The 23,795-nt window shown below is 43.0% G+C and overlaps 1 protein-coding gene across 9 annotated transcripts in view; it reads left to right on the top strand.

Annotated features, from left to right (window-relative positions):
- Positions 1 to 23,795, top strand: part of nlgn3a (neuroligin 3a) — a 144,887-nt gene that overhangs the window by 90,383 nt on the left and 30,709 nt on the right. For all 9 annotated transcript variants that reach the window (XM_046030820.1, XM_046030821.1, XM_046030824.1 and 6 more), the window contains one exon: positions 7,013 to 7,198. In XM_046030820.1, the coding sequence (XP_045886776.1) occupies positions 7,013 to 7,198 (186 nt within the window). The remainder of the gene's footprint in view (positions 1 to 7,012; positions 7,199 to 23,795) is intronic.

Here is a 23,795-nt window from a genome sequence, read left to right on the forward strand (position 1 = left end):
TTGTAGCCAAAAATATTATACCCTTTCAAAGACAAATAAAACATCACTCATACAGCACACACCACAGTGCTGAACCTGAGGAAAACAGATGTTCATTTAAATTGCTGTTGTTGATTTACAACTAAAGTTGGCAGGGTTCTTACAAATAAACACATATAAGAAGACAGGATTTACAGTATCAAGAATAAAAGCTGTTGAATAGGCTGCCTGGGCTTATTTCACAAGTTCTCGTGAGGGAGGGTCAACCGAAGCTAAGCTCATTATGGCCAGCTATCAGAGCTACTGCAACCTGAGAAGTTGGGCTTTGAAGATCCTCTGAATGATGACCTTTCTCTCCAACTCTGCTCCAGCGATGTGCTTTGATAAGCCGGGCTCTGATGTCCTCCGTGGCATCACAGTACATCACTGCACACAGCCCCATCCTCCCGGAGCTGGGTGGTGCCAAACTTTCTCACCACACCCTCAAATTACATCACCCAGTCTTGATGTCATGTTTCACACCATGCCTTTGAACTTGTGGAGCCGCAGGCCAGAAAGTGAGATGGAGAAGCCTGCAAACAGTGTTGTTTTCTTTGAACAAAGGACGGTGAGTATACTGGAGGAATTGTTTTTTTGTTGTTGTTGTTTTTTTTAATATCAGACTTAAGTAAGGCAAATTGCTCATGAAATTTATCCCTACGATGCATGTTCCTCCAAGTGGAACCAAAGAGCTGCTTAACCTCACAGTTGTGACTTTCCAACACCAGTCTCTCCCTCTCCCTCTGTGGGAGCATGCAGGCCCGCCTCCACACCAGCTGTGAGATGCAAAGCTTTTCTTAATGTAAAAGCATTTCGCTGTCTTTGAAAATCCACTGCCTGTGCTGTTCACTGAAAGGAAAGATGTTGAAAGATACGGAGAAAAGAGAGAGGTAGTCAGAGGTGTATGTGTGTGTGGGGGGGGGGGGGCATAGACGAAGTACAGAGGAAGACACTGAGAGGAGAGGAAGACAGAAAACATGACAGGGAGACCGAGCAAAGGCAGACATGGTGGTGGGAGGGAAGCACAGGGGAGCAACAAAACTGAACGCCGACAGCCATTATAGCCAATGTGTGATTGATTGAGTGGCATTCAGATGCCAGGGGTCATACATATGCAAACTGCTCATTTGTAGTTGCTGCCAGGGCTGCTGTTCACCAGAGCCCTTGAATAGTGTTGCATGACCACTGGGACACATCACACAATCAGATTAAGCAGCCCCCAAGTCACATGCAGGACGAACAACAGCTGTCACGTGCACCACCAGCGCTGAGTTACAGTGTCTGTTTTTCATCCCTGTCAGCTGTAACAGGCCCTTGTCTGTCTGTAAAAGATCTGGGTTTTAGAGGCTCAGATATGTGTCAGATGAGCTTTGGTGTTTGTGCGGCACAGATTTTCCCTCTTGACATTTAGTTGCTTCTTTTTTTCTTTTTTTTTGCAGTGCTTTGTTGCATACAAACCACATTTTCCATCTGAGTTGCTCAGTCTGTATACAACAGCACAGTATGCATGGTGTTCTCTCTTCAGCATCGTGCATCAGACTACCCAGCCACCTTTCAGGTACAGTTGCAGCGTTGGTTCACGCTTCACACGCTGCATCTGTCTGTGTCGCTGTGTGCGAGTGAGACTAATATTAAAGCTGAACCATTAGGGTTTCTGATCAGCCTGTTCACATTTTCAGCAAAGCCCTGCAGTTTAGTGTATCATTCAGTTTGAACTCCCCGAGTGTCGAGGGGCAGGCCCCTGAAACATCAGATGACTTTGTTGCTGTCTGATATTTCTTTTAATTATTGATTCATAATGAGGCCAGCAGGAATCAGGTGCTCATACATAAATTCTTTTTCACCATTTTCTAGTTTGATTCTGCTGTCATGTTGTATTCATTCATACGGAGCTAGTATCTTGCAGGGGCAACAATCAAAAAGTATGTTCTTTTTTTTACCCCACAAGCCTTTATTTTCTCTTCCACCGGAAACAAGGATGTGGTGTTGGGTAAATGGCCTTCAGTGTTCAGGCTGCCATAAAGAGGCTTTCTTGTGCTCGCCTGCCTTTCTCTCTTTCTCTCTCTCTCTGTTTCTCTATCCCTCTCACTTTCCTGCTCTTAGATCAGACTGCGCTCCAGCCATGTTATTGGGCAGTGAGCTGTAAACAGGAGCTGTACACTGATCCAAGTGGCAATCACCTTCATTCAAGCCCACGCCCCCCTCCTGCGCTCTTCCCTTCACCCCCCCCACCCCCACCCCACCCCCCTTTATGTTTTTGGAGTCTTGTCGGTGTGCTGAAATCTTCTCCCCCCAAAAAAGAGGAGGTAAAATCTTATGGGAATGACTCCCTGCGTGGACGATGGACTGCTGGGTATGTCCCTTGCTCATCATGAGCCCAAGACACAGGCCCTTTATGTGGCTGTGTGGAGGGTGGCCTCTTCCCTCCTCTGCTTCTCATCCACACCCCAGAGGCTCCCATTCAGACCAGGCCTGGCTGGGGGGAAGTTGGAGCTCTTTTGTAGTAGGGGATTCTTAGGGGAGGCTGTCAAGGCTGTGACTGTGTGGGCCTTTATTTCCCCAGAGAAGAGAAGGAGGGAGAAAAGATAGAGGGGGAGGGCAAGAGGGAGAAGTGGGGGGTGCTACCAAAGGAGAGTTTGGACACAGACAGCCTTGTTAACCGGCACCCCTAAAGAGGGAGAGGATGAGAGGGAGAAAGAAACAGGGGAAAGGCAAATTAAAAGCCAGAATGAATCTAGCAGAAAGCAAAAAAACTTTGCCTCAGTTACGTCACTGCTGTTCCCATCCTCCTCCTCCTCCTCCTCCTCCTCCTCTCTTTTCCTCTACTCCTCCCTATCCGTTTCCTCCATCTGTCCCTAAGCTCGCTCTTCAGCTCAATAACAAGCTTTTGCCCTCCCCCTCACCCTTCTTCGCCCCCTTCTCACCGTCCGCCATTACTTTACACACATTCCATTATCTGGGAGGCCAGGCTAAGAGAGATGTCTGGGGTCGGAGCGATCATTATCATCACCTCTTTCCGCTACACTGTGAGTTATAGCCCACCATATAGGAAACAGACATTTAAATCATAATCAATAGGGCATTAACGATGCTGAGAGGCATGGGTAAAGGAAATCATTGTCGCGGATCTGGGAAACGGGGACGCTCACTTTAGACTGAGATAGCGGCACGTGCTTATTGATAAAATACGATCAAGCCGCAAAATGCATTTTTGTGGTATCACGCTCGGCGCTGGATTTTTTTGAAAAATAAACTCACTTTCAACTGATATTCAAGTGATGCAATGATCGTGGCTGGTGTGTGAAAATGTGTGGAATTGCAAAGGTGCTGGATTTGAGCAGTGATCTCCCGGTCTCTGAATATCAGTGTCTGCTTCTCATGTATTGCTTCCGGCACGGTGGCTGAAGCTCAAACACTGCAGAGAGGGGACGCTGTCATGCTGTATACATTAACTGACCCTCTGGTCTTGTTAAGGTGACGAGGGTGGGTAAGTTCCTCGTAGAGGAAGCTGTACTACATACACGCCGCGTTTTCTCTGGCAAGGACGATGCAAGGTGACAGGTGCGACCTGACCTAGCTGCGTCCAGACCACATTCGCCGCTGCAGCTGAAATTCTGACTCTGCGCTGCCACAAGGGGAAAATACCAGTTCTTCATACGGCAAAAGTGCACCACATCACTGTCAAGGGAGAACATCTTTGAGACACGAAACAAAAACACATCATGTAATCAGTCAGGACAAATTACAGTTCTAACATGCAGAGAAAGAGTACAGAATCATAGTTATTAACTCGTGCCATTTGTTTGCGGTGAATAAGGGCCGTTCATGCAAATCCAGCTGTGTGGACTGCTGATGTGTAGACAGGTTAAATTCCATTTTTGGATTGTTATACGTTTGCATGACCTTTTGCAAGTGATGCTTATATAACCAGTTTTCTCAACAGATCATATTAACTACATTTTGGAGTACATGATTTAAAAAGGTGGACTTAAATGAAGATCAGTTGTATGATTCCTTTTCTCCAGTGTAGTTCAACTTGAGGGCATTTTCTCTGTCCAAACAAAGCATGTCCCACTGAACTATTTGTGCTTGATAAACAAAACAATGTCTGTTTATTAAGAGAAACCCCATATATGACATTGATGTGCAGCTTGAAGGTTTAAGGCTTGGACTTCGTTTCAGTTATTGAGATGTAATTGGAAAAAAAACATCCCACATTTAATCTACAGTTTGTTACAGAAGTCACAACAGGTGCGATTTATAATGTCACAGAGAACATTTATTTAGTGCAAATTAATTTCTATGCACTTTACTTTCAAAGTATCAGATCAACGACAACTATTTACTGTTTAATGATTATTTTATGTTTTGTTGAATCAACTTGACTTGGGACACTGTACTTGTGTATACTGATTGTGCCAAAGTTAAATGGCAGCTAACAAAGATGGATATCATGTGATTGCAATTTATAATTAAATTGTAAAGCGTCTACACATCTAGTGTGTATTAAAAATCCCAATTGAATTTCAGGTTGAGTAGCACAGTCAAGCACATAACCATCCTGACTAAAGAGTTTAGAATCACTGAGTAGCTGCCCAGAATCCCAAGGTCCTGTGTAGGAGTGAGCCGTGAACAGGTTCATGTGCAGCCAAAACCCACGCAGCGCTGACGAGACGGGGATCATCTGCTAGATCTGGAAATCTATAACCCGATCCCTGGTGAGCATGGGAGTTCAGAAATGTAGATAACTCAAACAAGAGACAAAGGGAAACATTGTTATTTGTTATTATTTAAACAGTCAGTTCCTTTATCTTAGTCTCACAAAGCAGACTGAATGTCCGGAGGTGATGCATAGGTGATGGACATAAAACAAAAAAGAACCAAACACCTCCAGAGCACAAGCCTAAACACAGCGGTCTGCTATAAATATAAACATAGAAATAGCCATGCATAAAAACAATTACTTTGCTATCTTAATTGTTTTCCAAAGAAAATACTTTCTGTCACCTTTCCAATTAAAACATAACCAGCAGCTATATTAAATGTATTTTTAAATCCTGCCTGCAGCCTGTCTTGTTGCCTAAGATATTGCAGTCCACCTCTACATTTTAATGACCAGTTTAATTTCTAGATGCAAAGCAATCAACGTGGCTAAACAAAAAGTCACAAAAATACTAGAGCATTGAGCAGCACTTTATACTGCCAGCTGGGGATCCAAGTCTAATGATTTGCATTTTGTTGTTTAGTAATTCCTCCTATTACAATGCCAAATGGATAATGTTTACTATATCTTTTCAATTAGGCAAACAGTAGCACTGAATCCTTTTCACGTGCCAGTCTCCTGACATTTCATAACCCCATCTGACACACACTTGGAGAAGTGTGAACCATTTCGCAAATGAGGGTTATTCTGAGAGCGTCACGTCTCCTTTCTCTCCACAGCACCCGGGAGAGGGTTGTAAAAGCTGTTGTCCTTTAGTTAAGACGGAACGCGAGGAGGAGCCGCAAGAGAAAAAGAAAAGGAAAGCTCTTCAATTGGAGTCCTCCTCTCTCTGCCTGTGTCCGTCTCTGTTCCTCTGCCTGTCTCTTTCACTCTCTCTCTCTCTGCATGTGCCCTGCTGCTCTGTCATCCTCAGGGATGCGTCTGAAGGAGACCATCTGTTGATCCATTTGTCTCCTGCTTTGCTTCCTGTGCCACCGCCTCTTTCCTATCGATGATCAGGCCTGACCTTTCCCCTGCCCACCCTCTTTGTCGCTGCCAATAGGGACTCTGGGCGAGGCGGGTGTGCTGTCGGGGGTGGGGCAGGAGGTTTTTGTCTCTATAGTCTCTGATTCACAGAAAAAAAAAACCTTGGGATTGGCAGACACTCATCCTTTATGTACATACGTGCAATAAACAGCTAATGAGCCAGGAGCAGCTGCTTTCTAATCTGTGTTTATCTAAAGTGTGCGTTGCTGTGCTGACCCATCAAAAAGCACACAGATTTTATCTCTTTTTTTTGTACACAGTTGATAACAAAACTATTCCCTTTTCCCCGCAAGACTTAAACACAGAGAGCTCATCATTATATGCAGGCACTGACCATGAAATAGATGTTAGAAACAATGCTGAGATGCTGAAGGACCATCGCTGGAGGCTTGCGAGAATTCACCCACCAACACATTTACTGCTAGTGAAATGTTTTTTGCTGCCACTAAAGAGACAGGGGTCTCGGTTTCCACACATGTCTCCTGGCTGTCACCCCACATGCATGTTCAGGATTTTGATGGACACCGAGTCCACCGTAGGGAGTTCTGGGATTGCTTGCCTTTGATCTTCTCCCACGACTCTAGATTACCCATCATTCAGCAGGGCTTAGGCCCTGGAGAGTAGCTGGGAGAGGGCGGTGTGTTAACATGAGCTCCGATGTACCCAAGAGAGACTCTCTGTCCAGCTCAGACATCATATTGCAGATTACACAGACACAGGGAAAACTGTACGTGGATAGCTCCTGTTGTGAATGTTTAGAGTGTAAGAGACCATCGGAATATGTCAGAGGAAGGTGGTAACTCTGATAGGATGTATGATGAAGTTGCCGTCCATGCACAGGGTTTTAAAGCTTCACATGATCTTTTCCTCTCTCTGTCTGTGGAGTTTTCATAGATTCAAAATGACTGCCCAATATATCTGTTGATTTCCAATAAGCTGCAGGTCCATTGATTTCCCATAAGGTGCAGTCTCACTCACTCCTATTTTACCAACAATGGTTCTTCTAAAAATAAAACGGGGTGTGGTTAGTCATTACGGCTAACCTTTTATGCTGCAGGTGCACATGGACATTAAATAGCCGTGACATATTGCATGTACAAGTTGCAGACTAGCTCATTTTTTTATTTTGGTCAAGTGCAAATTTTAGTATGTATGACACTGTGATTTATTTAATTAGCTGTCCCTGGGTGAGTTTTAAATCTCTGAATATGTGTGTGTGTGTGTGTGTGTGTGTGTGTGTTGCAGGCTTCCTCAGTACTGGTGACCAGGCTGCTAAAGGGAACTACGGGCTCCTGGACCAGATCCAGGCTTTAAGGTGGATCAGCGAGAACATCGGCTTCTTCGGAGGCGACTCCAACCGCATCACTGTGTTTGGTTCTGGGATCGGCGCTTCCTGCGTCAGCCTGCTTACTCTCTCCCACCACTCTGAAGGTACTCCCACTGAGTTAGGGTGGGGGGGTGGGGTAGGGGTATGGGTGATACAGCTGTGAAGCTCACGCCGGCTGGTGTGTCGGCTGCTTGATATTAGAAATTGCCGTTGCGGCCAGCGAGTTATTGAGTAATGTATTCGACTGTACTCCACAGCATAACAAATGTTTTAAGAAGCAGGTGTTTGCATTTAAATGACTGTGATGTTCATTCCCATCCTGAAATTGAAACTCCACAGCCGATTTCAGACCCCATGTGGGTCTTGACGTACTCTTCTGGTTTGCTAGTTTCCCCTCACTATGTCGGAAATAAACATGTAGGTCTAATGTGTCTTCGTAAGCAAGATAAAAAAGGTCCTGGTGTACCAGGGAAGGCTTTTAGTGCAGCCACAGTCATGCTAACTGACACCCACACGCACACTTTGTAAGCCATGTTGTTTATCTGCTGCCTACCCTAATGCTACTTCATGATGATTTACTGGCGATGTTGGCCATGTCTGTAATACTAAATGCAGCATGTGCGCTTAACCTGGACATGCGATGAACATCCCTCATACTCATGCTCCTCTAATGCATCATTTGATTAAGACCTCACTGCTTATAGGTAAGTTCTTGCAGGAAGTGCTTTGGCTTGTGTGAATGAACAGTTTCTTGGAACTCCAAACTTGAATTGCACCCTGCAGGGCCATATGGACACCGCATCATCAATAACCTGGAATTATTGCAGCCAGTCACGTATTTGCCCATCCATTTAAAAGCTGACTGTTTGTTTGGCTTTTAATTGATAGCGGTGTTGCGTGCATGACAGGCCATCAGGATTGAGGTGTTGTTGTATAACAATGTTAGTGTTTTTCTACATTTTTTAATGAAGTGTTAATATGCCAAATGATATGTCCTTTTACATTCAGCCACGATCACGTAGCCTGTTTGTGGACACGTTAACAAGCCACAAACATGCTTCTTTGTACACACGTCGTTGGATATGTGACATAGAGCTTTTGCTGTACATAGAAGTTAATTACATTAGATAGAGGAGTGGTCTTAGGCTGTAGTAGTTAATTTTCATGCTCTTATCTTTTTTGTATTATTCTTTACACTTGTTAAAGCACTTTGTAACTTGTTTTTGAAAAGTGCTCTACAAATAAGGATTATTATTATTATTATAGTATAGTCAGCTGCGGAAAGCATGTGCCCAAACACCACACAGACTAACAAACACAATTCTTGTGACTAGGCAGAGTGAGATCTCTGTTCTTGGATTTTTAGAATAGTAAACCAACATGTATTTCAAAGAGGTCATTTGAGCTGCTCTTCTTTGGTCTCCATTACAGCGCCAGGGATTTGTGATGTGTTTTGCATTCCCCAATTTGCATTAAAGTGTTACTAATTGCCTTGATTTCCTCCAATGAATGATGACTGCTTTTGGATTGAATTTTACCATAAATGCCTTTTTTATTCATACTCTATAATGCTACGCTCCATGTAGCATGTTATTATACTGCCAGTGAAACCATCTCCTCTGCCTCCTAGTAAATTGGATATTACCGGGTCTGTTTTTTTCCCCTGAATGGAAATGTATGCCCCACTGATGGGATAAAAAAAAGAGCCAGTAAAACTTGAGGGATCCTAGGAAATTGAAACAGGAAGCCTTCTATCACGCCGGGACTCTTGCTGCGAATGTTACCAATGGCAATCAGATTTCACACAGTCTCTCTCAGAGCACAGATTGTTGTAATTATATAAAGTTTAGGACTGGAGTGGGCTGCAGTATGTGACAGGAAATCCAAGTGAAGAAATGTCTTTTTGCACCTGTTTTCACAGCCACTGATGTACTTTACCCCTCCTCTCCTCATCTTCCTTCTCTCCTATAATCTTAACTGTTGAAGTGAAAACTGGTAGGATGGTCTCGTTGCCAAGGCAACGCAATAAACAACAAAAGGAATCAAAGTGCGTTGGATCTGCATGGCAGGGAAAATTGAAGTAAAAATCTATAATCAAATGAATTATACACTGTGGCATGAACACACCTGGCCTCTAATGGATTTGTGTTATACTTTCCTATCCATGTTAGCACACTGTTGCGTCTCAGGATTGACTTTCCTACTTTGCACTGTGAATGGAATCTCAATCAGGAAACTATATTATAAACAGTGCATCTCCTTTTTGACTTTTTATTTCGTCATGAATAAAAATGCACACCTTATCCCTCTGCTGGTAAATGGAGGCATGGTGTCATCACATTGAATGCAGCGTGTTTGAATTCAGGAGTAGCATTGGGTATGGTGTGTTAGCCTAGCATAGGATCCACATGTCTAGTATGCGCACATGTGCACACACTCAGACACAAACATTTTCCTTCACCTGCTGCTCAGATGCAGGATAACGAGGCCTAGGTAAAAAAGAAAAAGTAAATCGGTGATGACACAGTGTTCTGCAAGTCCCTGGTGTGTTGGTGTATTTAATGACAGTATTCCCACTCTTCCTGTACACAGTCTGTCATCACTGCCTACAGTGCATAGACTTTCCATCTAACTGACTCCTTTGGTGGCAGAGTGACAACTTACTTCAGATGCTCCATGCTCCTCCTGAATCCTGTTTAATAAGCTGGATCCTCCTATATCATCCTAGCCCCGCGGCCTCTCTCTTTGATTGCCTGCTCCTCTGGCCTGGCCTTGGTGGCGTCTCCAAGTGGGCGTGCCGAGGGCTCTGGTCACAGGGTACATCCATCACCGAGTCCCCCTCCCCTCCCTCCTCTTCTGACCTGCGTGGAGGCTGGCCTGGACGTCCTCTCATGAGGGTTGGATTTTTTAGACCGCGGTCTGTGCCCTGCCTCCTCCATCTAATCTCCTCCTCACTGCACCCATCTGTCTCCCTGCCTCCACAGACAGTCAAAGCATGCAAGGGACATGCACTTTCTTTCCATGTGCCAGTGTTTCTCTCTCCCTTTCTCCCTCTCTGGGTTTATACTCCCGGGTCTGCATGTGTGGTGCGCTGCTATTAATAAGATGGCTGCCTTGTCTGCTGTATGGCAAGCAATCTAGCCGCACATCTGAGACTTTGGAAGCAGAATGGTCATTAAAAGCGCAGTCTCTCTCGGCAGGAGAGTGTTTTTGACTGGCTTATTAAATGTAGCAACAGTTGTGTTCCCACAGAGGGAAATCTCTGTCCCCATCTGCTTTTTCTCCGGCTTCAAACAGAAAGCAGCTGAAGAAGTTCAGAAGCAAGGACATTAGCCAGTCCCATGTATTATCTATCTGGCATCGCACAAGCACTAATTGAACATGCAGATTTGGCTTTTTCCCTATCTCCTAATAATCATTATGATATAAAACCTGAGATGGCTTCCATGCACATGAACAGAATATCAAGTAGCCAATGACTCAGGCATGTGTATTTGTACATATATCTTATTGTGCGTGCGTATAAGAGGGTTGATTTATTGGCTTCTCCCATCCCAACCTACAGAAAACAGACTGTATATCTACACACATGAAGATGTACGTATGTGCACGCAAGCGTGTCTATTCATAAAGCACACATGAGGGAAAGGCTAGTTGTAGAGCCACTGAAGGTCGTTTGGTTTCGTTTTTTCTCTCTCTCTCTTCCTGTAAGCAATCAGGATAAAAGCTCCGCTTCTGAGGAAGTGCTCCCCTTTTAATGGAACGTCTTGGACATTAAAGACAGCTAGTGTGGAGGATCCTTCATGCCAATGTCAGCTTTCATTTTTATTAAGACTTCTGGGTTATTGAGGACCATAAATGTGCATGTTAAATGCTTGGGTTTATTACAGCAGCGCAATGACTACCAAGGATTTTTAATGCAAGACACCACCCAGCAAACACTGAAACCCCCTGAAACCATGAGTATCGAGAGGGCAGTGTGACAGGTCCTCGGTTCTCAGCAAAGGGTAACAAGTTTTTGAATCCATTTAGTGTGAAGGATAGCATAGAAGGTTAGTGGAGAAATGCATCGTGGGACGTCAAGGATCAGAGTGATTGAAAAAATCAAATGGCGTGGCGGGACATTTTTTTTAAATCAAATCTGAAATATTAACTTTATTAATGGCTGCTCTTCATAGCGAACTCCTTTTTTTTACTACAATTTATGATTCACTGTCTTGGAAAGGATGTGGCTTGGAAGTCATAGGACTTGATGCATTACTGTACAATTTCCTTCAACTGATTGGGTGATAAACCAGAGCCTCTGTGAGTGACTTGAGTGTGATGTAATGATTACAGTGAGACACAAACAGCCATGCCCTTTATGATCAAGTAAGGTCAAGGATGTGCATTCGGTGAATCGCCTGAAGGCAAACTCTCTGGCCAAGAAGAGCTTTAATAACCTAAATTAAAATGACACACATGAATTTGACAGTTCCTATGTGTTATACCCCAGAAATTTTGTAGGTTAAATTATAGCATTGGTGATGAAAGTATCATTAAATGGATACATTTGGTCTAACATTTTAACTTGATAAAGACAACAGTAATAGAAAACTGAATATCTAGATTGATTTGATTGACTTTATGATATTCTTAAAAAAGTCAATATTCATATTAATCAAAGTTAATCAACATTTATTACTGAGTTTGTGCCTGTCTGACTTTCTTCTGTAGCGGTCCGTGTTTCAGTCATAAGCTACACCCAACACTCATCACAGTTTTGTTATTTCTGTTAAAACATCTTTTTCTCCCCACCGCCTCCCTCACAATGGGAGACTCAAGACTCCTTCCTCTGCAGTGTAAACAAAACAAATATTCCATATAGAATATATATATGTATATGATACCGATAGTGAGGCAAACAACAAATGAATAGAAGCAGTAAATAAAAATAATGATTTGTAACAGATTACGTCATGGGTTGACGTAATGTCATGGGTTTAGGTGAAATATTTCATAATATGGACATGGACTGGACCCCAAATGAAATCATGCTGATTAGTTTGCCAAATCAAATCAACAATTAATCAGTCAATTGCTTAATTAATCCAAAATGCGTCTCACTATCACTGACTGGCTTTACATGTTTGCGTATAAATGCTAGACAAGCAGTATTCACATATAGCCAAGGCTGAAGGAGCTGATTCAGGAGGTGACAAAAGTCAGGCATTGAGGCATACATTTTTGTATAGATTGTACAGATAAAGTGTATTTATTCTGGCCATTTTTATTTTGTAGATGTAAGAGTTTCAACAAATGAAAGAGTTCATTCATTTATATTTTCATACATAATAACTTTAATGCATATTCGTGTGAGCACTACATATAATGTTTAAAGCACTGATATGTGTAGAGTTGACATTTCTAGAGCTGACACGAGGAGTCAATTAAGCTTTTAGTCATTTTTTTAAAAAAACGGGAGCAAAGTAAATCAACTGGCAACTATTTTAATAATCAATAATTCTTTTAAGTATTTCTTAAGGTATATAAGCTAAACAGTTCACTGGTTCCAGATCAACACATTTGGTTTTCTTCTCTAAGGGTAAATGTAATATATTTGGGTTTTGGGGGCTGTTGGTTGGACAAAACAAGGAATTTGAACATGACATATTGTGTGGGTATTTGTTTAGCATATTTTATGGACCAAATGATCAATGGACAAATCAAAAACACAAGTGACAGATTGATCGATAATTAGAATAATCGTAGCAGACCAACATGCGTCAGATCTTATATATACACTACATCTGACACGGAGGGGGGGTTGTTCTTCATAATTCTAATTATTGTATTTGAATCTCTTAATATTTTGAGGTTTAATGGCACTGTGAGTGACATGACTTCACATAGAAGGGTGGTAAGTAGACTTCTCTGCGGGTCTTGTCTGCGCCCTCTTGTGATTTCACTGCACAAATCAGTGCAAATGACTATTGTGCTGCCATGTATTTAACTCGCGGACCTATAGGGGAAGGAAACAAGCATGACAACAATGTTTATTGGACCTTAAATCAATCTGCCTCTGTCAATCTTGCTGATACAGTGCTGCCGGATTCAAAGCCTGCATTGCCATGAGCACCTAACCTCTGCTCTGACAATCATTTACCATGTACATGCAAGTTTATAGTTGTCCTTAGAGGGAACAACTCAAACACCGTTGTAGTGCGGCTGCTGGGAATTATGAGAATGTATTGGTAACTTGTGTGCTCATTCATTGCTGGATCCTGAAATATCAACACATAATCTAGGGCTAATAAAAATGCTGCTCCAAATTACCTTATCTTACAGAGTGGAGAGGGAGGCCAACAGTCCTGTGTGAGTCTTACACTTCTTCACTGCTTTAACTGGAATGTTACATCTGTCTTTGACCTTTTGAAAATAACGTGTTGGTTTCCTCTCTGAAACGAGACCCATGGGAGATTCTCCCTGCGGAATGGCCTACAGGCCTGCACACCCCGCTCCATAATGTTCCTGTGCTGTGCTCTCGCCATACAGATCTGGAGGTGCAATCCATCGGCACTTAGTGTGTCGACTTCATTTCTGTGGGCTCAGGCACCCTGCAGCAGCCATCCGTTGCCTGTGGAGTGTAAGCATCAAATAAAGGCACCTTGCAAGAGCTGGAATGTGAATTGGAGTCACCGGGAAAGATATCTGCATAACCACATCCCTGGAAAGTTATTCATACACGATGCAGCTGCCATTGTTGTGCAAATGCCTCATGCTTGAGAAAAAACACGGACAATTGTTGAAGTTGAAAAGAACCCATTTCTGAGGTGTCAAAGGCATTCAGCAACTCGACACTGTAAAGTTACCTGGGTGTTTAGGGCAACAGAATGCCTCCATCTTGGGGTTTGATTTGGCTGTTTGCTGAAGGGTGTCTGTGCATCTCAGGGTGTGAAAAAAGGCCGATGAGAGAATGGGGACGCGCCTTGTCAGGTGCCGTATTCTTCCACCTCGATTGACAAGAGCGATAATTAAACCAGGGGGATGCCATCTCTGCGGCGCAAGAATGCTTGTATTTATTTACGCTGACTACTAGGCTTTGTTGTCTGCCATATAGTGAGGCCATCATTGTGAGGAAAAAGCAAACCGCTTTTAACAAGTGGCCCATGTGGCATTTTTCACTCTTTGAATGTCTTTGACTTTCTATAGCAGAGCATAATTGCTTTATTTTAACAAAACAAAGATGGGGGTTTATTCACCAACTAAAAGGTATTACTCTCTTTTGAGCTCGCACGCAATTGGAAATGGCCTAATTCAGGCAGCAAATAGGTTTTTTCTCTTCACTACTCACCGTTGCAAAGAGAAAATTAAGCCAAAGTTGTATAGAGCAGAAGTAAAAAGGAGGCCCTGCAGACTAATGTGAGGTGGGTAGGGTGTTATTAGGGTAAAGATGACTCCACTGAGGTCACATAGCCGGCTTGAGGTAACACTCTAAAAATAAATCCAGTTGGGCTGTCCATCACAGTGAGGCAGCTTTACCTATCCCTAGCCAGAAGAGAGCAGAGGAATGAAGAAATGACAAATGGCCCGAAAACGGTGGAGGCAGTTCATTCAGGTAGTCCAGCCATCAGTCTGTCTCTGCTTGCAGCAGGTAGTTGAGCCTATAAAGCATGGAGTTATAGGTGTTAAAGAGCCTAGCAGCAGGTCAGAGAAAGAAGCAGGGGATAATTGAGTACTTTAGTAAATCCATGCCTCCATCAACCAAGGTAATAGCTCAGAGCATTGCATATACCTGTAGCCCCAGATCCACAACTGTACGAATGGGCCCCGGCAGCTTGAGTGACATGTGGCACACATGGGCTCTCTCAGCAATATTCTCCAAGACAATACAATAAGACCCATCTGGTGATGTATCGCTGAGATTGCTTTTGGAATCTAATCGCACCTGATGAACGAGGTGACTACAGAATATGTCATCTGTTGATGACCTGCAATCCCCAGTGAAGACGCTGGCAAGTCATTAGTTCAGGTGATGCCATATATGAATCATTCTTGATAAATCACTGTCAAGGGCACATTCATACACCTCCTAATGGACAGTGACAGCAGCAGTGGAGGGGGAGCGGTGGCTGCAGCTCCTGGCTGTGCCCCGGCGTTCTTTGATCCTGTTAGGCTTTAGATCAATTAAACCAATAGCTGCATCATATTGCTCCCAGACTGTCTCGTCTGTTTCCTCCCTTGATTGGTCTAATGACTTGATGGAGGTTTCTGTCTGTCTGTCTTCCTGTCTGTCTGTCTATCCAGCCATCCATTTCCCTGCTGCACTTACCTCAACTCCACTGCCTTGATCTCTGAGGCTTTTTCTTCAGCTCCTTTCCCCTGTACCTCATAGCAGTTCCTTTCTTTTTCCACTATACCCACCCCTCCCCCATGTCTCTCTTTCGTCTCCTCACCATGCACCCCCCTCCTCAGTCTTTCTCTCTCTGGCACCAGTGTAAAGCATCCATTATAGAGTGATGCATGGGTGTCTGTGTGAGTGGGAGAGAGGGACTTGGCACTCCTCTTGCCCCACCTGCAGAGGAAGCACTGACAGCTGAGCACTGGGGGCTCATCTCTCCCCCTCCTCCTCCGCCCATCTCCACATCTCTACTGACCTCCCTCCTCCTCTCACACCTTCTCTAGCTCACTCTTTCTCCCTCACCATCCCTGTTGTTCCACACACGTTGGCCCAATTTCTGCCACCTCTCACTACTTTCCCTTACGCTATTTTCACATTATATTATGTCCATGCATCTTTTTTTTGCACTGTGTATTCTCTTTTTGTCTTCTTCACTGCGCTTTGTTATTAGTTTCTTTTTTTTTTACCCATGATTGTGTAAGTGTTTATTCATTCATTCCACACTAGGCAACACGGCTGGCTGGGTATGTTGTTAAATAGGCAGATGTTTCTGTGTTTGCCTCCCAGATGAATAACTACAATGTAATTAGCTAAACTTTGCCCTCAGTGATGACCACGAGTACACTGTGTTTGCTTGTTGTTGCTGACAGCTCACCTCTGTGGCTAGCTAGGTCAGTCCTTCAGTGTCCGTATATCTGTTTATCTCTGCGGAGAGAAGAGCGCTCAATGCCTCTGCATGAATAACACAAGGATGCTGTGGAGCTGCTATGAAGCCACGCCTGAGAGCACCACCGCATTCCTCATCAGTTTTGCAGGTTTTTGCATAACATGTGATTTATATATATCTGCAGCGGGAAGGGAATTGTTTCAGGTGACATTTTTGAAACTTCACAATATTTTCGAAATTGGAAATGTATGACTTTGTGCTCACTTAATTCTGGTATAACCGCTTCATCTGCACAGAGAGGAAAAATACTTGTTTACAGTATGATTATAGACATCCAGGAATATATCATTCTGTTTACACAGAACCTGCTTGCTACAGTCTGTGCTTACAGACAGAATGATTTGGAAGGAAAATTGTTTTTTCAATGTGTGATAAGAAGCGTTGCATAGGAAAAACATCAGTCCAATTACTTTGCTGTAGGACCAAGGCTGGTGTGATTTGCTTGGTGAGAGCCTATAACAATGCGATATAAAGAATGCAATTCATGTGTGCCATCTGGATCCCTATCACTGACATAATGTGCTGTAAGTGTACATTTGTGTGTGTGTGTGTGTGTGTGTGTGTGTGTGTGTGTGTGTGTGTGTGTGTGTGTGTGTGTGTGTGTGTGTGTGAACATGTGCAAGTGCAGTCTCAAGCGGTAGCCTGCCTACCAAGACGTTCAATTCTGGGCAGTGCAAATGCATTAGCCTTAGCTGTAAAATTTGCATAGTCTGAGCACAATGAAATCCCCAATGAGAGGAACTTCAGCAAACATGCTGACAAGCAGAAACCTCCACTATAAAGGGCCAACATTGTGCAACCTGACAAAAAGACTAAATCTTTAGCTCTCAGACCCGCAAGGCTGTAATAGATTTTTAGCTTAGAGAGGTAACATATGCTATAGATCCTTTTCAGTGGTAAAAGAGAGTGACTCGCCAAATCGAATGCAACTGTCACAGAACAATATTACCAATGTGCTATTTTACAACTTGAAGACAATGTTTTTCTCCTAGATAGGACATTCTATGTTAAGTTACAATGTTAATATTCGTTTGATATCTGGACAAAGAGGCAACTTGTTGCTGCAGATTGAAGAGAGTGAAAAGACAAAATGCTGTTTAACAAATTAAGTATCAGCTGCTAGGCTTCTGCGTGCTTTTAACAAAGTAGCCTGTGCAACATATCATCCGACTGAATGTGACAGCGAATCATTCACACCTTTTCCACACAGAGACACGTTGGATTAAAAACAGGAAAGATAATGAACCTGTGCAGCTCAGGGGTTACTGTTGGAGATTTGTGTCCTGTTTTTGTTAGTCAGATAGAAATCTCCAATTCAACACTTAATGCAGGCAGAAAAGGGCTTCCCAAGGGTACCTGAAAGCCCTCGTGTTTAGGATATAAAAATTTCTGATTTTACTGTAGTACCATTGAGAACACTGAACTTCTTGGGGATTTTGTGACCTGTTGGGAATACAGAATTATAGTGAAAAATGTAATCATAATGACAATTTTATTAGCTTATTCCAATAAAATAACGAAATTATTTATTTGATTTATTTCTTGCAGCATGGAGAAGGCTTTGAAACAACATTTCAGACCTCCATGTCGGGAGATTAAACAGTAGCGCTATTTTTTGGATCCATAATTTCCTTGCAAGTTTCCTGGAAAGAATTATGTAATTTGGTACTAATTATAGGGGAAATAGAGAATGCTATTTCAGGCAGTTATTTTTGTTAGAGTCATCATTAGTTTCTAAGCAGGCTTTTATTGTGAAGCAGCTGCAGCAAGTGCTGAGGAAGTGTTTGCTGACAAAGCACAGCAATGAACTAACAGCAACTGTTAGATGAAAAGTAACAGGAATGTAGGAGTAAAAGAAAACTCCCAATGTGACTCTTGTGATGTCCACGAGCTAACAAGTGCAGTTTAAAGCAAACACTAAGAGCAAAGTTTTTCCTCAAAGCTGTTCGTGATGAGCAGTTTAGCATTCAACACAGTGGCAGAGCTGTGTGAAGAATGAACAGAAAAGAAATAGCAGCGTACTCGGCACTGCCTATTTTCATACCCAGGCACAACTTGGTTATAGCTGTATAAGCGCAGACTTTCCGAATCTCCCACCTGAGCTCTGAGGCAGTGCCATGTTTAGAACAGTCCGTCATTTAAAGTATGCAGCAGCCTTGCTCTACAAAGCCAAAAAGAATACCTGCAAAGTAAATCCTAACCCATGTGTCATTTGAAGGTGACCTGGGCCCTCATCAGACAGTCAAGCCTTTGACAGACTCAACATTTAACTAACAAATACTGCTTTTAGCTAGCCAAACATAATGCTGTATTAAGTTTTTATGAAATGAAAAATAGGCATTGCTTCTGAAACATTTCTCCTTGTTTAAGTGAAGGATGTTTGGAGAGCATGCATCCGCTGCAGTATTTCAGATGTTGACAAACCCATATGGCACGCCACTAATCTTGATCGATGCCCACCACTGTGAACACTACTCACACTGTAGAAGATAATGAAATGTAGCAATGCAACATTTCACAAAAATCATCACAGTGATCTGTTTATTATCCATTATGAAAGGCATCATGGCTTCTCGGAAAAACAATGCAAAGGAGTGTTTACTTTCCAAACACAGAGCAGCACAGAGTGCTCATAAAAATGTCTGCGCCCGCCCAGTGTGCTATTCTTAGGGTTCCCCTTAGAGCCACTATCTAATTGGAGTCTTGGTTGTCCTGTCAGTGAAGCTATCCTCCATGTAGGCTTTTTTTATGAGGCCTGTGAGTGACTGAGATTCCCTGTCTAGGTGTCTGTGACTGTTCTCAGGCACATCCCGGGACTCCTGCTCATCGGTGAGGGCTTCATTAGACGGGGATGGGAGGTGGCAGCAGAGAGGGAACAGCTGTTTAGCTAACTACTTGCATTGTTAGCCAGCCTTCTCCGTATGCCTAACTGCCTAAATCCGTCCCCTAGCTGCTAATAGAATGCTCATTAGGAGATGGGAGGGAGATTTGATGGGAAACAGCGCCACTGTGCTACAGCCCCTGCAGCCTTCACTACTCCTCTTCTCTCCCTCTGGTCTCTATTAAAGAGCTGTATGGAACAAACCTTCCCTCTGTGGATCAGCTACCTTTACAGCGCATCTTGACCTCTCCCCCTGACCTCCTGGGAAAGACGGGGTGTATGAGTTTATCTCCGAGACAGCCACCAGCCTCTTTGATACCAAAACATGCTCCTCACTTGCAGATACTGAAAGGTATAAGATATAAAAATCCCAGAGGACACAGCCCTCTATTTCAAGCAAAGAAGAGAGAAGGGGTTAGTTTGGTTTGTAGGTTTTCTTTTTCTTTTTTATTGTCTTCAAGTTTCCCTCAAGCGGTACGGTGTTAAATTATTCAAACAACTGTAGATTGTGCTGCCGTAATTTGTTAGGAACCCAAAAGCACAAGTCTATTTCTCTGTGTCAAAACTGATGAAGCTGGCGAGGAGGAGGGAAAGCTGCGACATCAGATGAGATGGCGCTGTGAATATCTGATGGTGTTCACGGGAACAGCTACAGATCAGAGCCAAAAACACTGCACCCCCCCCCCCCCCCCCCCCCCCCCCCCCCCCCCCCCCCCCCCCCCAGCCAAAACACATCCCTGGCTGAAAAATTGTGGCCCATGTTTGATTAGAATTCAAACAGGAAAACATGTTACCATGGAAGTACTTTATTGAATTATCACAGGCCAGTTGCTCATATTCCGCATGCAGAACTGCAGGCGACATGGAGGGAGACAACGTGTGATAGAAAGGATATGCTCCAAGCTATTTACAGTAAATGACAGCAATTGTAGACTCAGGTGTCATGTGGAAATGTACACAGAATATGTAATATTCTCACCAGTGAATAAAACTAATATCATATTGGCCAAATATAGACCACCGGATTTTAGAAACTCTGAACTAGAATGTGAATAAAACAAGGTAGGCAGATTTATATATCTCAGATCTTTTAAATTAAGGTTGGGGGACAAAGTGACATATACTGTGAGAGGGACTGTGAGAGACTCTACACTGTTAATGTTATTTGAACATTGTGCATAATGTTGCAGATCAAAAACCAAGATACTGTCAAATTGAATTTCGATACATAGTTTTGCATCAAAGTGAAAAGGCGCCATGATTCGTCAGGCACTTTATTTGCTAGAAATGCGTAAAACAGACATTTCTGTCTGGCTACACAGTTTCTCAGCTGATTTGTCAGTGTACAACTTCACAATAAATATCAATATGACAGTAGAAAATGACATAACCGTGAAATTGGATTTTATCCATATTGCCTACTCCCATTTTAAATGTATTTTTACATTTGAATAAAAATAAAATACAAATACATTCAATAAAAACACATTAAAACAGACTGATTATATTTCTCCATCAAGTTATTTAAATCATATGCAGTTAATGTGAAAAGCTAAAGCGTACTGGTTTAACAACCCCAAATCAAGGTCAACTTACTAGCTTTTTCTGGCGCTTTCAACTGTTTGCTTTCAGCTGATGGATTTTTGCTCAGTCGTCATGGAGATGGATCTGTTGACATGGGAGCTCAGTAGCTGTTAAGAGTTTATCCACAACACTTTAAGGACTTCTTGTCCATCTGTGGACGGGTTAAAAGACCCAGAAAAAGCCAGTAAGTGGACCGCGAGTTGGGATTGTTATGTTAGATTTCTATTTCCAAAGTCAAGAATGGACTTTGATGCTTATAGAGTACTGGTATCTTTATTAAATGTTTACCATTTAACCAGTCAGCATTAACCAGTGTATTTGTGTGTTAACCATCACCATAAAAAGTAATTAATAGGGGATCCAGGCATTTCACTCACTGATTACTTGTGTTCTTTTCCACACAAATGAGAGGGAGAGACAAAATGAATGTAATTTCTTGTGGGGGAAAAATGTAACTTCTTTATGTTAATTTTTTAAATATATGAATATTTCCTACATGCTGAGGTCATAATGATTAGTTATAATATTTCCATTTTCAAACTTGGGAGCCATAGAAAGAACTCCAGTGTAAATTTCTAACCAGTGTGCCACTGACTAGCCCTGCGTGTCATTTCTTATGTGGTGATGGAAGCTGACAATGACACATTCTATAGTAATGGCAATAGGCTTACCGATGCCACTCTGAATGTGTGCGGGGAAAATAATGTCTGTGGGTGAGATATGTGTCAAGTGTTGTGACATTAGTTGCAGTTGAATATGTGTTAGCTTGACATTGAGAAAGTGGAGCGTGCCAGCATGCAGCCTAACTGATAGACGAGCACATTCAGTCTCGCACGCGCACACACGGCTGTACAAGCGCTTAACTCATCTCCACAGGCTGGCATTGATACTGCGCAAACATCCATGTACATGTACAAACACTGCTACACACATTCTGAACACAAACACACACACACACAGCTCTGGTTATGGCAGGTCCAGGCCCGTGGGACTGACGGTTGTTAAAGGTTGGCCTGTGTAACCCCCACCCCCATGCTCAGCTCACCTCAGCACACATGCAAACAGATAAACACACACAGAATCCCAGTGTACATGTAGGTCCACATACTCTCTCACTACAGGGGATTTCATGTGGCTACAGCTGTGTGCCTACTGGCGCTGGCAGCAAGAGACACAACAGAGAGAAAAGAATATATGGGAAGATATGGAAACGGACAGATTGCAGTGAAAGGCGTGTTACCATGGAAAAGAGGACAAAAACATGAGAAAGGAACCTCTGCACTCTCTCACACAGGCATGATATTTTTTATTTTCTCCCGTCCACTGCCTACAGCCTGGTTTGAATGTAAAAGACTGATAATTCGAAGTGTAACCGCTGAGGCAGAAAGGCAACTATTGAATGCCTTTCTGACCTCAGTGAGGCAGTCGAAGTACGAAAAGTTCACCATATGTAAGAATGCATACGTACGAGGACCCACACAAACATAAGCAAATAGAATGATGCTAGCTAGCACAGTCAGTATGCTCACGCACACACAGATAAATAGTGAATGAGGCTGCTAGGGCGGGGACGCACTGCTCCTTGCCGTAGCTCAGCTCACAGCTCTCTGCCCTCGTGCCAGGATCTCGGCCTGTCACTCTGTGTTTTACTCCCTGCACCACCACTCCACTGTAAGCAACCAACACAATTTTGGGTATTGAGGTGGTGAAGAAACTGTCCACCACTACCCATTTGGCCTTTTCAGAGCTTGACAGAAAGGACCGGAGTTAAAAAAAATAAAATACACTGCATTCTGTCCTGCCAAAATCGAAAACGGCTGGAGTGCTGCTGTGGAAGAGGAATGTATATAGTCCTTGCTATTAGGCCGGCTGGTCTGAAATGAGGTTGACACGGCGTCAGACATTGAGATGTTTTGTGTCACTCATGTTTTTTTTTTGTTCTTTTCACCTGAAATTCAGTATGATACATCACCTTTCCAAATGGAGTCTGTGCGGTAGACATTAATTACTTGTCCATTACGGTTTGTGACACTATCAATCAGTTATCAGCTGGCTAAACCAATGATTCAAATTAACTGTCACTTCTCAATATCAGCCAAGCCATCTCCATTCTTTATTGCCTTCATTACAATATTTGGTGCTTAAAATGTGTCTTCATGGGATCGGACAGTAATCAAGACGTTGGCGACCGCTAATACAAAAGATAGATGTCTGCACAAAGTTGGTAAATATCAAAGTAAATGTCAGTGCCTGTATCAAACACCTTACAAGGATCAAGAATGTGTTGAGGAAATAATGGGAGGGCAGCCACATCCTGATCTCCCGTAGTTCATGTATATTTGATAGGGACTGCCAGATGTGGCCTTGGATGTGTGGATGTGTATCAGCAAGCAATCTCTCTCTCTGAGCTCCCAGAAATTAGATTTCATCTCAGGCCTCAAATCTAATACACAGGCTTATATTTACTCACAGTTGCAGAGCATCATAAGCCATATGACCCTATAGAGGGGTGGCAGAGCTGCGCAAAACAGTTAAATGAAAATGCTTTGAGCAAACTGTTTGGAAAGCTATCGAAGCTTCTTAGCTGTGGACAAGCTCAGAATGTAGTTGTTTCTCCACTGCCCAGCCTTAAACTGTCTTAAGAAATAAAACTGTTGTTGTGTTGCCCATTGAGCAGTAATGTCTTGGAGTCGATAAAAATAAAATTGTTGTTAAATAGGTCTAACAAGAGGAAAAAAGTTTTCTTCAATTCCAGTGATGAATCTGAGGTATATTTCTAACCCATGTATAAATATCTTGGCGTTGAGAAATAAAATTTAACCAAATCACACTCTCAAATAATTTCGGAGCCTTTGTACTGAGCTCAAGAACAGCGCATATTTGGAATGGAAATGGTTGCATGAGTCACCCAATGCACTGAAATGCCTGTGTCTTCCTCACAATGAATGCAAAGTCACAGTTAGCATGCGGAGTGCCATTTTCCTATGCAGAGAGCCTCTGCCTGCCTTGAATACTCTCCTGGGACAATAGCACCCACTGAGGAATTTTAAAAGTCTTCTCGCTTTTTTCTTTTTCTCCTCTTTCCCTTCCTCTCTCATCCTCCCATGACCCCCCCTTTTTTCATCCCTC

Source organism: Micropterus dolomieu, linkage group LG19 (assembly GCF_021292245.1).
Source record: "Micropterus dolomieu isolate WLL.071019.BEF.003 ecotype Adirondacks linkage group LG19, ASM2129224v1, whole genome shotgun sequence".
NCBI lineage: Eukaryota > Metazoa > Chordata > Actinopteri > Centrarchiformes > Centrarchidae > Micropterus > Micropterus dolomieu.